We start from the raw sequence: 14,389 nt of genomic DNA, 5'->3' as shown, positions 1-14,389 counted from the left end.
TCACGCTCGCGGAGCTGGTCCACGAACCTGCAAAGTGGGAACAAAACCCAGATCCGAAGGCCGGGGACTCGCAGGAGCTCCGCTGTGGAGCTCAGCGGGGGGGTCGGCGGGGGCTGAGCACGCCGAGGAGCGGGGCTCCCCGTCTGGGGCGCGGACTTGCTGCTGGAGGAGCCCGACTGTCCAAGTCCTGAGCTCGCTCCACTTCACCAGCCGGCATCCTCGTCCTCTTCTTCCCTGAAACTTTAACCTGATCTCGAAGGCGCAAGGACGCATCTGGCCCGGGGGACAGTCTGATTCATTCCTGATTCAAAACTCAGAAGCTTCTCTCTCTCAACCAAAAGTCCCGCCCCAAGCCCCACCTGAACAAGTTAACTTTTACATCTTTACACCTTAGAAAGAGGATACATAAATAGCTCCATTTCCAATGGAAAACCTTCTCTTATTAACTAAAGGGTTATTTCTGCATAATTCTGTAATTTTCCATTTCTAGACATAGTCCTAGTCTCTTTTCCACTGTTCTTTCTCCTGACCACATACAACTGCCTCTAACAAAGCAGAAAGAGGGAAACAGACAAGATTTCTTCCTTATGCTTGTTACAACAGGAAGCGAAGGTCTCGAAAGGAAATACTTTCAGTTAGCTAGTAACCACCATAAAGCAAAGATTTAAAAAGTAAGGACACTCATCACGTTCCTCTATTGTATTCGACCAATTGCTTCATGTATAAAAGTCCCTCGAAAAGTATTAAATAAAAATAAAAATTTATTTTAAATTTACCACTGGTAAGTGTATACACAGTATAAGGAAAACTAGACCCTTTCCAGATCATCACAGTCCACGAACAAACTGCTAATTCACAACGTTCGTTCTGGCTTTGTCCTGAGTCCCAAGAAAACACCAGTTCTTCTGAGTCCTAAAGCCAGTCTTCCTTCCTGCTACCAATGAACGCCCACCTTTTGAGGAAATAGTTTTCTTTGTAAATACTCCACCAATTCCACTCTTGATTTTAGCAACTCAATCTCATAATAGGGGATCTGTAAAGGGAGGGAAATAAAAGACATCATAACGGGTCATGTTGTGAAGTCACCTTGGTGTCCTGGTTTCCTGAACCACCCCTTGGCGGTGTGCAGGCTCCCGGGGAGGCGAGGCTCACAGCCCTTTGTCGTGTGGCCCCAGGGCCTCCGGCAGCGGCTGGCACACTGTAGGCACACAGTTGGGGCTCCGGGAGCCAGAACACGTGGGGACAGTGGTGCTCTAGGGCCGGCGGGAGTGCAGCGGGAGTCAGATCGTGGATACTCAGGGCAGCAGGATCCAGTCTGATGGGGGAGGTAGCAAGCCAGAAGGAGAGCTTGTGGGGGCACGGGGGAGGGTCAGGAAAGGGGCCGCGGAGCTCAGGGCGGCGGGCCTGCTGTGGAGGGTCCTGAACACTCAGGTGCAGAGGGCTTCTCGTTTTTTCCCGTGAGCGGTGAATGAAAAATAAAGGCTCTGAACACGCAGTAGGGTACGGGCTTGAGAACATCCGTCTGGGGATGCAGCTGAAACACAGCGTGAGGAAGGGACCAGATAGGACAGCAGCTGCCGGGCAGCTCCAGGCACCTTCCTCGCAGGAGCCCCTGGTGGGCCGCTGCTGACGCAACCGCGAACAAGGGCTGAGGCGCAAGGGTGGGCGAGGATCCTGGATTTAATGGGTCCTCTCGCCGATTCCCAGCTGTTCAATCAGGGGAAACGAAAGCAAAACAGATATTCCAATAATTTAGAAATTCTAGAAGCAGAAGTTAGCATGGCTTCTGCAGAATACAGGGACAGAAGGTGTGAATGTTCTATATTTCAAATATACACACAGAAATTAAGCCTAATGAACAAAGTTGGCATTTAAACTAGATGTAAGATTCTGGGTGTCCACTGGGACCACCCAGCACCGTGGAAAAAGCAAATCACAAGCAGCAACTGCTTTCGGAGCAAAGGCACCAGAGAAGTCCTACCTGCACCACGCGGAAACCAAGCAGGCGCAAGTGTCTCTGTTTCACGGCTTCCTTTCCCAGTAAGTGTTTGGTATTCAGAGAAAACCTGTTTGGATCATCAATGCACAGCGCTACCCTGAAAAATTGGAGGGAGAAACGTAATTTTTAATTATTTTTTAAAACTCTTTATCTAAATTCAGTTTCGGTAACAGCATATTATTAGTTTCAGAGGTAGAGGCCAGGGACTCCCCAGTTGCGTGCATCAGAGCTCCCTGCGCTCATTACATCGAGTGCCCCCCTTAATGCCCATCACCCAGTTACCCCGTCCCCCTTCCCCTCCTACCCGCCCCCCAGCAACCCTCAGTTTGTTCTCCAGTTAAGAATCTCTTATGGTTTGCCTCCCTCTTTCCCTCTGCTTCCCCTGTGTTCATCTGCTCATTTGTTTCTTAAATGCCACATGAGTGAAACCATACAGGATCTGTCTTTCTCTGGTTGACTTATTTCGCTTAGCATAATATGCTCTAGCTCCAGCCATGTTGCGAATGCTCATCCTTTCTGATGGCTGAGTAATATTCCACTGTATTTATACACACCAAATCTTCTTTATCCATTCATCTGCCAGTGGGCATCTGGGCTCTTCCCATAGTTTGGCTTTTGTGGACATTGTTGCTATAAACATTGAGAGGCACGTGCCTCTTTGGATCACTACGTTTGCATCCTTTGGGTAAATACCTAATAGTGTGGTTAGTGGGTCATAGATAGCACTATTTTTATCGTCTTAAGGAACCTCCTATTTTCCAGAGTGGCCGCACCAGCTTGCATTCCCACCAACAGTGCAGGAGGGTTCCCCTTTCTCCGCAGCCTCGGCAACATCTGTCATTTCCTGACTTGTTAATTTTAGCCATTCTGACTGGTGTGAGGGGGTATCTCAGTGTGGTTTTGATTTGTGTCTCCCTGATGCCGAGTGATGCTGAACATTTTTTCATGGGTCTGTTGGCCATCTGGAGGTCTTCTTTGGAGAAATGTCTGTTCATCCTCTGCCCATTTTTTGACATGATTATCTGTTTTGTGTGTGTTGAGTTTGAGGAGCTCTTTACAGGTTTTGGATACTAGACTTTTATCTGATAAGAGGGAGAAATTTAATTTTTAAGACAATCCAAAATACTTATATACTCTTAGTGGCAAGGATTTACTCGGGATTCGGTTATTCCTACGTGTCAGCATTATTTTCAGTAACTCACGGGTGTGCTATCCTTCCCCGTGCTGAAACGGCACTCAAGTTTATTAACTTTAATGTCTCTGTTACACGGACTCTCCGCAATCGGGACGCTGCGCGCCAGTGTCTTCACTTCTAGACCCTCGTCTACTCTCGCACCCTGGGAAAACAGCATCGGTTACCAAGCCCGCCAAGTCTGGCCACATCAAACCCGTTTTCTTTACCTCTTATGCACATCTTCATCGACTGTAAATGGCAGCACTAATCCTTCTTCGTCTAATTTAATTTCAACATCTGGTGAGAGAAGAAAGGAAACATTCCCCGTGGGATACCCTCACAAACACGACGCGCCTGTCCTCCTCCTCCTCCTGTTCTGAATTCTTCCACACTGCGATGGGCCAGCTGCGCGGAAGTCTGCGAAGTAATGACCACACCAGACCATGGTGAGAATTTCACTTGAACCAGCTCTACAAGCACCCAAGTCCGCCTTCAGTTAAGGAGGCTCCACCATGAGAAAACCAGGAGTGGAGTCCTCTAGATACCAGGCTTGACAAGAACCTCGCCTTTCTCCTCCTTCTGCAGAAAGTGGCGGGAATCCTTCAACCCGGAGAGTGAAGGAAGCCCTTTAAGCGAAGCATGAGTATAACCTCCGCAAGTCAAAACTTTCACCACTGCGGCTCCCAGAGCCTCCCAGTGCAACGCCTCCTGCACCCTGATGCGTGGTCACCGGGTCCAGCGGACCGCCACTTCCTTCCCTCTGACGTCCTGCCGTTCCTTCTGTAGAAAGAGCCCGTGTGGAGAAGGTGAGCTATGATCACCTGAAGCCGATAAGACACTGTCACCTTTGAGCTGATTTTCTTTTACTCATTAATTAAGAAAAAAAACCGTGACGGGCACAAGAACGTGAACTCTCCGGTCAGCCCCGTGCAACAGAACTCTCCGTCACGAAGCATGTGTTTTCACCTTTCCTGTCCACCACGGCATCCGCCAGCCTCCCGGGTGTTTAAGTGCTTGATGTGTGCCTCATGCCACCGAGGACTGAACTGGGGATGGGTTTTCAATCGAAGCTGATGGAAACTTGAGTAGCCCCGGGTACGACTGGCCGCTGCACTGGCCAGCGCCGCCCTGGACGACGACGGCAGCTAACAGGGGCGCAGCATGTACTACGTTCCTGGAATCACTCTCCACTCTCCCTTGCTCCTCACACAAGTCTGGGTCACTGTGCGTCTTACACTCGTTTTACAGAAAAGCAGCAAGCAGAGAAAGGTTACTCTGCGCACAGACATTCCGCTACCACATAGGACTCCCCCGACTGTCTGGACCGCACCGCCCTAGCCCCACCCCGTGTTCCGGTCTGCCTGCAGGGAAGGGCCGCCTCTGCTACATTTCCAGTCCTTGCAGGGGCGACTAAATCCCACAGATTCCCAAAGAGGACAGCACGCCGAGGCTGGTAAGGCACAGCAAACCCCCTACTACTTACCTATTGTGTAACAATACGGCGTTAACACTTTCGGAGCGAAGTACAATGTTGCTCCCAAAAGGTCAACCAGTCCCGTCTTCACAAATTTGTAAAGCTGGAAATCCACAGGCGTCTCCAGGGAAGAACACGGAGTAAGAAATGATCTCACTCGATATTTAGGAAGAAGTTTCTGACCCTAAAAATTGGATGTTTAAACGTGAGATAGGAAGAAATGATACAAAACAAGAAAATAAGTCCAATAGTTCTACACATCTTATAAATGTGTTTTAAAAGTAGTCAGTGGGGGCGCCTGGGTGGCTCAGTGGGTTAAAGCTTCTGCCTTCGGCTCAGGTCATGACCTCAGGGTCCTGGGATCGAGGCGCGCATCAGGCTCTCTGCTCAGCAGGGAGCCTGCTTCCCTTCCTCTCTCTCTGCCTGCTTCTCTGTGTACTTGTGATCTCTCTGTCAAAGAAATAAAATCTTTTAAAAAAAATAAAAGTAGTCAGTGGTCACAGAAAGAAAGGGAGGGATGGAACAACAATGCTATTACAGCTCCAGAAACATCTTTGGAACTCTTAGAATTACTTTAAGGACCTGAGGACACTCATGTTTCTCAATAGAGGACAAGATGAAAAACGTGACATTTCCAATCAGGGAAAAAAGGACAGCTACGTAGTAAAGGCCGCAACTGGTAACCCACCTGGGAAAGAGCTCAGTGAGAGTTCCAGCATGCGCTGTGGACTATCATCCAGTCCAGGTGAGTTAAAGAGCTACAGAAGGAGAAATGCTACTTTTGAAAATTTAGAAAAATATTTATACTACCTTAGGACAGGTAAAATATTCTCAGTGAGAGAAGAAACCTTAAAAGATGGACAGATTTTACTACAGAAAACTTAAAAATTTTTATATAGTAAAAAGATACCATAAGCAATATTAAATTAAAATTAAAGAGTAAGAGCTATAGGGGCACCGGGGTGGCTCAGTCGATTAAGCATCCGACTGTTGATTTTCAGCTCAGGATCTCAGGGTCCTGAGATGGAGCCCGCCGCTGAGATGGAGCCCGCCGCCGCAGGCTGTGTTCAGTGTGGGGTCTGCTTAAGTGTCTCCCTCTCCCTCTCTCTCTGCATCTGCTCCTCCCCCGCGCCTCGCACATGCACACACGCAACCTCTCAAAAAAAAACACATTAAGAACTACAAACCAGGGGGCGCCTGGGTGGCTCAGTGGGTTACGCCGCTGCCTTCAGCCCAGGTCATGATCTCAGCGTCCTGGAACCCAGCCTGGGATCCAGGCTCTCTGCTCAGTGGGGAGTCTGTTTCCCCCACCCCCTCTCTGCCTACTTGTGATCTCTCTCTGTCAAATAAACAAAATCTTAAAAAAAAAAAAAAAAGAACTACAAACCAGGAGAAAATATGTACAACATACTCAGACACACAGGAACTAATATCTCCATCTCACAATGTGCTCTAGGATGAGACAAAGGAAAAAAGGACAAACCACCGACCAGGAACGTGAGTCAAGAGGGACGAGAGGATTCATGAGCAGGAAGCACTGTGGAGTACGTTCAACTCGTTCCTGCTCATGCAAATGCAATTTAAACATGTGACACAGTAGTGTTCTTCGTGGAGCCCAATGGTAACAACGGAAGGACTGATAACACACAGCGACAGAGGGGCAGGCCATGGCCGGGGAAGGGACATCTACAGCCATCAGGGCCAACAAGCGTGTGGGTAACTCAATCATCTCACTTTTGGGAATCTAGTCTCTAGATCGAAAAACAAAAAGGCTCCAGTAGGGAAGGACACGTAAGAATGTTCACTACAGCCCGCTGATGGAGAAAAACGCTGCGGAAAAACCTGCGAGTCCAACGACGATGGAACAGAATAAATGTCTGGAAATGGCATGCCGTTCTTAAAAAGTGCACTTCACCTTTGTGTACTGTCCCCAGGGAATGTCCAGGATGTACAGCGTATACATAAAAGCACACTGTCCTTGCAGTAGCCCCATTCCAAGGCAAGAGAGAAACCAGGACACTGTTCATGCTTTGTGTCCATTTGGACATAAAAACTGCTGTCAACTCTGCTCCTTCAGGGATGGAAGGAGGCTGGGGTAAGTCATTGCTCTCAACGGGCCACAGCAATGTTGAAGCTGCTTTAAACAAAATAGTTGGCGGGGGGCGGGGGCATGGGGGTGGCTCAGTTGGTTAAGCATCTGCCTTCGGCTCCAGTCATGATCCTGGGGTCGGGGGATGGGGCCCCGCATCAGGCTCCCTGCTCGGCAGGGAACCTGCTTCTCCCTTTCCCGCTGCTGCTCCCGCTGCTTGTGCTCTCCCTCCCTCCCTCCATCAAATACGTAAATAAAATATTAAAAAAAAACAAAAGAAGAAGAAGAAAATAGTGGTATCTCCATTCTTACACCTTACTCCGAAATGAGCTATTTTTTTTTTTTTAAGATTTTATTTATTTATTTGACAGAGGGAGAGATCACAAGCAGCCAGAGAGGCAGGAAGAGAGAGGAAGAAGCAGGCTCCCTGCTGAGCAGAGAGCCCGATGCGGGGCTCGATCCCAGGACCCTGGGATCATGGCCTGAGCCGAAGGCAGAGGCTTTAACCCACTGAGCCACCCAGGTGCCCCCGAAATGAGCTAGTCTTAAAGATGATTCAGTGTGGCCTGGAGGACCAGGCAAAATGAGCGAGTCTGGAGATGCCATCTGGGATCCCACACTCGGGGCCTGATTAAGTCAGGACAGCGACTGTCTAGAGTACTAGATGGGAAGCACAACCTGCACCTCAACTAAACAGAGAAGAGGGAAATTTCTGGTCTGGCTTAAAAATGTACTTGCAATCATTTAGGATTTGCTCAGTCCAGAGATCTGCATGTTTGTATCCAACAGCTGCGGGGAGCGCTAAAGCCCTTAGCAGCCCTCAGAGGGAATCTAGGGGCGCTCTGGCTGCGGCACTTGACGAAATCTTCCAAGACTCCCCACAGCAGGAAACAGTCCTTCAAAGACAAGACGCGAGCAATGGGACCAATTCATCAAAGAAAAGGTTACCTGGTGGCAAGTAACTCCAAGTGAATGAACGTCCTGCTTTCTGACGTGGTTACTGAGACAGGTCAAAAGAGAAGCTTCAAAGGTTGCGGGTGGGGACACAAAGAGAGCTGCCTCCACGGAGGAACCAGGCAGCACGGCTCTTGCTCTTACCTTATAGAAAGGGCATTCCAGGACTGAGGTTAGGAACAGTTGGGTCAGCTGTGCGAGACTCAGTCTGTCCAAATATGATTCTTCACCTGAAATAAAAAGCGTTCCGGATGTGGTTACGTTTGGATTTTGGTCTGTGTGGTGACAGAAAGGAACATCCAGGAATATACAATGTACACTAACCACTCCGGAAGTAACGCACTTTTAAACGGCTCTGGCAGAAGAACGTGTCAGAGTTAAGTACACTTGCCCTCCGGGCGATCTCATTTTAACTTCTAAGGAACTCAAGCTCCAAACGACAAAATATAAAATAAACAGGTATGTTAAAATCAGTACGGAGTCCCTTGAGCTGGAGACATGGACACCTGACATGTCTGGGTGGCCATCCACTGAGATGACCGATGCCAGCCTTTCAAAACCGGGAAGCCTCCAGTTGCTCTCACAGCTTCTGACACGTTTTGACTATGACCGGGGCCACGTCATCCCACAAGACTCAGGATGGCAGTCTGTCGACCCGAAACCGTCTTCCCTGTGTGTATTCTACCATCCCGGAACTCTGTGTTTCGATTCGCACCTGACACTCTTATTAAGGTTATTATGGAAGAGGAAAGAGGGGCACATCACTCAGTGTACGGGCAGATAGGCACCTCAAAAACCTCACATGTTCCGGGGTTCACCTCCCCACTCGAAGTTATAACCAACCCACCTTGCAGCTTTTGAAGAAAATAAGGGCTGAATATTTTTGCCATGAAGTTGACCGGATGGCGTTCAATTAGTGAACACGAATGGAGAATTTTCAGTAGTGTTTTGGGTGGAAAATAATTGAAATGAGTGAGCAACGTGTTTTCTAGCTTTCTAAAGAAAGCAGAGGCATTCGGGGGCAAGTAATTGAGTTTTCCAAATGGTTCGATTAACTCAGAGATCTGATGAGGTGAAAATTTTTCTGATTGGCAAACAAAAGTTCCTGCCACTGCATCGAGGATGGGTTTTGAAAGAATCCGCTTCCTACTGCAGTACTCCGTGACCTTGCTGACAACCTCAGGATCCAAAGTGAGACACGCTGAGGCTACATGCTGCTCGAGGGCTTTTGTAAAAAATCTGTCGTTGTGCCCAAAGTATATGAAAGCCTCTAAGACTTTCCTGAGCTCTTCATTAGTAAAACGAGGGATATGCCTCACAACATATTTTCCCAATTTTATAACCAGAGGAAGTGCCTGCGTTTGATCAAGAACCACCAGGGCACTGAGGATTTGGCTCATCGATGTCGGACTCAAGCTGTAAACTACGGACAGAGAAAAGTTGTTTAGCTTATTAAGAAATGCTTGGTGTTGGCCCACTTTTTCAGTACAAGCCTGCAGGATTCTATAAAGAGCCACGATATCCTCAGGGGTGAATTCTTCCAACACTTCCCTCTTCAGCTGACATATCACCAGCTCTAGCGTTGCGCAGTCCGGCCCCTGCAGTTTGATCAGACTTTCCCCAAGAATACAAAGACTGTGAACTTCCAGGCTGCCCCCTTTGAGGCGACGCTGGCATTCTGCCACCAGGCTCAGAACCAAGCTACTGTGGGGATCCACATGCAACAGAGTCAGAGCTTGCAAAGTGGCCACCAAAACCGTGTCTGGCAGACCTGAGGGTTCCTGTTCACACTGAATGCACAGCGCCTGAAAGACACGGTTCTTTAGTATTTCTTCTGGCAGCTTTTCGTCACCATCTTTTCTCTCCACTTCACAAATCCGCTGTAAGGCGCCTGCTGCTAGAGTATCAGGCAAAGTTTGCAGTTTGCAGCTTATAAAACTCAACACTTCCTCTGAGGACGTGAAGCTGCTCAGTCTCCTGTAAAACGTCTGCTCATCCACATTTCTAAGACTTTGTTCAGGCCTATCCCAGTCATGTGCTTGAGAGAACACCGGCTCACCAACTGGATGAAGGTCGTTTCCGTTTTCTGAATGGAAGTTTTCACAACGGCCATGATGGAACCTGACCCCGAGAGGCTCAGACTGCGGTGAACAGAACCACGGACACAGACGCTCCTCGGCTACCTTGTGAACATGAATTACAGGATGGTTTTTCAGAGTGGCCAGAGCTCCGTGGATCCGAAAATCAGACAAATGGCAAAGGTTCCTCCACAAGGTAATTAAGGCCATGCCATGAGATTCTCCACTCTTCTTGATTTACAGCCGAAGGAAATAAAAAGACACGGTCAAATACATACAGAGCATAATCCAACCACACGCATGCTTAAGAAACCAAGCAGGAGCCCTGGTGACAAGTGACTCATAAACACAAGTACCCAAACATCAGTCTCTGCATCGGCAGCTTGGAAAAGCAGCTGGCATCTAAGAGTAATACCGCCATCTGACATCCTCCCCCCTCCCCCTGCTTTATCGGTAGAGCTAACCCTCACCACACAAGGCATCAAGTACTTCTGCTCATTTTGCAGATGAGAAAACTGAGCCCAAAGAGGTTATTTTATCCGGTCTGCACAGCTCATCCGTGGCAGAGCTGGGACTCGCACTCGGGCGGTCTACACCCCAAACACACCTCCTGTGTGTTGGCTTACAGCACTGCGTTTGATAAAATACACCCAAAAGGAGCAACGTTAGGTAAAAGGGCCCAAATTCGTAGAGGTCAACGCAAAGCAAGGCTCAAACAGGTGGCAAACGCCCGAGGCGTCGCTTTGCTCTCAAGTGAAGATCCGGCCAGGGCTGAGGAAGAATGCGGTCTAGCTTGGCCAGGGGGGGAAATGGCAGATTTGAAAGAAGTGAAAGGATGCAGGGCGCGAAGTGGGAAGGTGAGAGTTCCGTGTCGACCTGAACGCTCGCGTGGGACTTGGGGACACGAGTGTGCAGGCCAGAGGGACGGGGCGCTCCAGGAACCCCACGCGCCGGGCGCCCGTAAACCCGGCGACCCGGAAACTTGCGCTCCAGCCCGGGCGTACAGGGGCGGCGGCCGGAGAGGAGCGGGCGGGCCATGGCAACACGAACACCTCGGCAGCGCCGCGGGCTCACACACGCGGGGCCGGGACACCTACCGGGCTGGGACACCTACGGCGCTCAAACCGCGGGAGCTCCGAGCAGCGACTGCACCAGAACCTCGTGGGCCTCAGTACGCGCATTCCGCAGCGGACGCCCCACCCGCAGCAGCCCGGCGCATGCGCAGGGGGGAAGGCCACGCCCGCGCCCGGAGCGCTGTGATTGGCTCGCTTCCGTCCCGAGCTCCTTATTGGTCTTGGGCGCTAGAAAGGTGCGCGCCGTGACGGAGCGCGCTGCGTGGGAGCAGGCCCACGTTCCTACTCTTTACCCGGGTGTTTCCGGCGGGGCCCGGCCAGGTGAGACCGGTGGCTGCGGTTCCCCGGGCTGTCAGGCGGCCCAGTTGGAGCCCGCGGGGAGGCGGTACAGGTGGGGGCAGGCACAGACCCCTGCGCCCGCACGTCCTTCTCGCGGCCGGGCTGGGCCCTCACGGGTGGGTCAGGAACCCGGCCTGGCTGGGCGGAGAGAGGCTGGGCGGGCTGCGCCGGAGGCTGGGTCCTGGGTCTCCCGTCGCCGTCCGGGAGCGGGTCGGGCCCCGCGGAGGCGATGGCACGAGCGGCGCTGGCTTCGGAGGTCCTTGTGGGCGCCTCCGTTCCGAACACTTCCCTAGACTGGGGGCCGAGGGGACCCAAGGGGGCGTCGGAAAGGGGTGCGGCCCCGGGGGTCACGCGGGGTGCTGCTCCCCGGCTTCTCTGCCTGCAGGTGCCGGGGATCCGCCTCCGAGAAATGGGGGTCACAGACCTTTGTAAGGTGGTGGTGGGCCTGAGGGGTTCCTCCTCCTCGGGAGCGCCGGGGGCTGTGCCTGGCGCCCAGGAAGAGCTCGAGGTCCTTAGCTATGGTGACAGTAATTGGTGACATTTCCATCACAGCATTTCCAGTTGTCGCTGAGCCCAAAATGTGTGTTGTCTTCGTAGCGGTCATTTATTCGTTGGTTCAGCTGACTTACTGAATGCCTGCTCTGTGCCAAGCGGTGTCCTGTTCCATAAGGACATTCCGTGAGTTGGATGTTACCTAACACAATCCTTTTAATTTCTTTGTGACTTAATTTATCCCAGACGTACCTGGTCAATGGACATATAAACTTCCGATGGTCCATTCCCGAAACACCAGGATTCGATACTGATTTATCGAAATCTACCCCTACACGTTGGCACTCCATCCCCCGGTTTTGTTATTATATTTTTAAGTTTAATTTATTTGAGTAATCTCTACACCCAGCGTGGGTGTTGGAAGTTCACCACCCTGGGATCAAGGGTCTCACACTCTGGACTGAGCCAGCCAGGCGCCCTCCAGCGCCTCAGCTTTAGATCCTGGATGAGTATAGAAAAAAAGTCTGTGAGAGTCCCGTGTTTTACTCCTGGTTTTCCCTTCAGGAGAAACATTTTAAGCTTGAGTGGATTGGAAATATTTCCTCTCTCTCTGTACATGTATACGTGTGCACTCGTGTGTGTATGTATCATACTGAAGTAGAGCGGAGTATGTAGCTTGATTAACGTCACTGCTGTGATTAGCTTACTTGGCATCAGGAACAGGTGGGAACAGAATCGTATACTTCCAATGGAATTTTTACACTTTTTAAAAAACCATTTATTCATCTGAGAGTGAGCATGCGTACAAGTAGAGGAAGAGGGAGAAGCAGACTCTCTACTGCGCAGGGAGACCACCTCAGGGCTCCATCCCAGGACTCGGAGTTTATGACCTGAGCTGAAGGCAGGTGCTTAACCGACTGAGCCGCCCAGGCGCCCCATTGCATTTGTGAACATAAAAACATCAGATTTATTGAGCACTGCTGAGTCTCAGCTGTGGTTCCGCTCTTCACAGTTGCCACATCTTTGTCGGGGGGGGGGGGTACTGTTATCCCCATTTCAAGGGTGAGGGAGCTGAGGCACAGACAGGTGGAAAAGCTTGCCTGAAGTTCTGCCATCGTGAATGATGGTCTCCGGATTCGAGTGCGAGTAGTCGGACCCCAGCATCCAATTTCTGAGCTGTGGATTTAGCGCTTTACTCCTGTATTCGCCCTGGTTGGATGAATTCTCTCTTTTAGACTCGCTGAGAGTTACCCTCACGTACTCAGAGAAGCCTGTTTCATATCACGTGTGGATATTGTCGGAGTCTCTTAGGAAGACTGTGAGGGAGAAGCCTGTGGTGTATGTCTCAATTAGGAACAAAGAAAAATCCCTTTGTCTCTTCTGTTTCACAGTGTGTTGAAGCTGTAGCACATGCCGTGAGGTGATGAGGAGGTTTTTGTTACTCTATGCTACACAGAAAGGACAAGCGAAAGCCATAGCGGAAGAAATATGTGAAAAAGCATTTGCACATGGATTTTCCGCAGATCTTCACTGTATTAGTGAGTCAGATAAGGTGAGCGGCTACTCATGGATTTTACTGTGTTTTATGCTCTAAGTATGTTGGTTGGGAGGTGATGTTAAACAGCAAAGTAGGCTGCTAAATGTCTCCATATCCCTTTTCTTTCAACACTTAGAAATTTATTTTATCAACTCTTTTTTTTTTTAAGATTTTATTTGTTTATTTGACAGAGATCACAAGTAGCAGAGAGGCAGGCAGAGAGAGAGGGAAGCAGGCTCTCCACTGAGCAGAGAGCCCGATGCGGGACTTGATCCCAGGACCCTGAGATCATGACCTGAGCCGAAGGCAGCGGCCTAACCCACTGAGCCACCCAGGTGCCCCTATTTTATCAACTCTTGTTAAGATTTGTCATTTTTTAAAAATATTAATGTACATTTGAATTTGACCAAACAGTTTCAAAAGCCAAAACAAGTAAGTACTCAGCTGTGAGGGGAAGTAGTAGTGCTTCCTTTATCCCTCGTTGGCTATGAGAACTAAACAGATGAGTGTTTGCTTGCACGCGCGTGTCTTCCCAACTCACGAATCCCAAGTGTCCTGTTTGCATTTCCTCAAAACAAAGACTTTGCTGTTCATGTCAGAGTTCCTCCAAGTGAAGGACTATGCATTTCTTTTGTGGACTACAATTTAAAGCAGGAGTGGAAGGTTCTAGAGAAGATTCAGCTTCTTTACGGCAGGGACTGCTTATTTTTAGGCTCAGTCTGCAGAAATTCCTACCTTAGGTTATGGAAGATTGTCACAGATCCGTATTCTTCTTTCAGTTAGTGTGATTGAGTTTTCCGGATTTAAATGTCTTACACAAGTCAGTCCGTAGCAACTAACAGGAGCTTTTTATGTGAGGACAAGTTGACGTGCCAGCCACTAACACTTTAAAAATTTCCCTCAGTGTACCCGGTGTACTCAAGTTCGTAGTCTCCTCTGGCCTTTTCACCTCTGTAGTTCAAAGGCCTAGACTGTCAGCAGCACAAGTGAATTATAAACTCCCCTCATAGGAGAACCTTCATGTTTCTGTACGTGTCAGGGTCAAGAGGACCTCAGTCGTAGCCACTCACCCACCAGGGAGCGTCCTGGAGGATACCGCCAGTCAGCAGTTTCTGTAATCCTATAGCAGCTTCCGTGTTGGTGCGGAGGGTGCCACGCGCTAGAATATAATCTGAATCTG

General features: G+C 49.8%; 2 protein-coding genes across 8 annotated transcripts in view; one reads left to right on the top strand and one right to left on the bottom strand.

Annotated features, from left to right (window-relative positions):
- Positions 1–730: 730 nt before the first annotated feature.
- On the bottom strand, positions 731–10,951 carry FASTKD3 (FAST kinase domains 3). Of its 7 annotated transcripts, none has more exons than XM_046001047.1 (7): positions 10,866–10,951; positions 8,538–9,999; positions 7,835–7,920; positions 4,657–4,831; positions 3,401–3,470; positions 1,982–2,096; positions 731–1,033 (listed from the first exon to the last, which is right to left on the bottom strand). In XM_046001047.1, the coding sequence occupies exons 1-7, from the start codon at positions 10,947–10,949 to the stop codon at positions 935–937; spliced, it is 2,091 nt and encodes a 696-aa protein (XP_045857003.1). In that variant the 5' UTR covers positions 10,950–10,951; the 3' UTR covers positions 731–934. The 7 variants fall into 7 exon arrangements, 6 of the variants coding, with proteins under 6 accessions (XP_045857003.1, XP_045857005.1, XP_045857004.1 ...); XM_046001049.1 differs by having other exon boundaries at positions 8,538–9,996; positions 10,866–10,948; XM_046001048.1 differs by having other exon boundaries at positions 8,538–9,996; positions 10,862–10,930.
- Positions 10,952–11,080: 129 nt separating this feature from the next.
- The window catches only part of MTRR (5-methyltetrahydrofolate-homocysteine methyltransferase reductase), a 30,755-nt gene continuing 27,446 nt past the window's right edge, over positions 11,081–14,389 (top strand). The window contains exons 1-2 of the mRNA XM_046000611.1: positions 11,081–11,162; positions 13,064–13,224. Of these exons, the coding sequence (XP_045856567.1) occupies positions 13,096–13,224 (129 nt within the window). The 5' untranslated portion in view covers positions 11,081–11,162; positions 13,064–13,095. The remainder of the gene's footprint in view (positions 11,163–13,063; positions 13,225–14,389) is intronic.

The sequence above is a fragment of the Meles meles genome, chromosome 3 (genome assembly GCF_922984935.1).
Source record: "Meles meles chromosome 3, mMelMel3.1 paternal haplotype, whole genome shotgun sequence".
Lineage (NCBI taxonomy): Eukaryota > Metazoa > Chordata > Mammalia > Carnivora > Mustelidae > Meles > Meles meles.
This window is presented reverse-complemented; position numbering and strand designations above follow the sequence as displayed.

What these genes read in the sequence shown, in the direction of transcription:
- FASTKD3 (XM_046001047.1), bottom strand. Translation starts at nt 10,949, where the DNA reads ATGCGCGTACTGAGGCCCACGAGGTTCTGGTGCAGTCGCTGCTCGGAG. An exon ending in GCCGTAGGTGTCCCAGCCCG is followed by an intron (nt 10,000 to 10,865) that starts GTAGGTGTCCCG and finishes CTGTAAATCAAG; the next exon opens with AAGAGTGGAGAATCTCATGG. An exon ending in TTTTCTTCAAAAGCTGCAAG is followed by an intron (nt 7,921 to 8,537) that starts GTGGGTTGGTTA and finishes TTTTTATTTCAG; the next exon opens with GTGAAGAATCATATTTGGAC.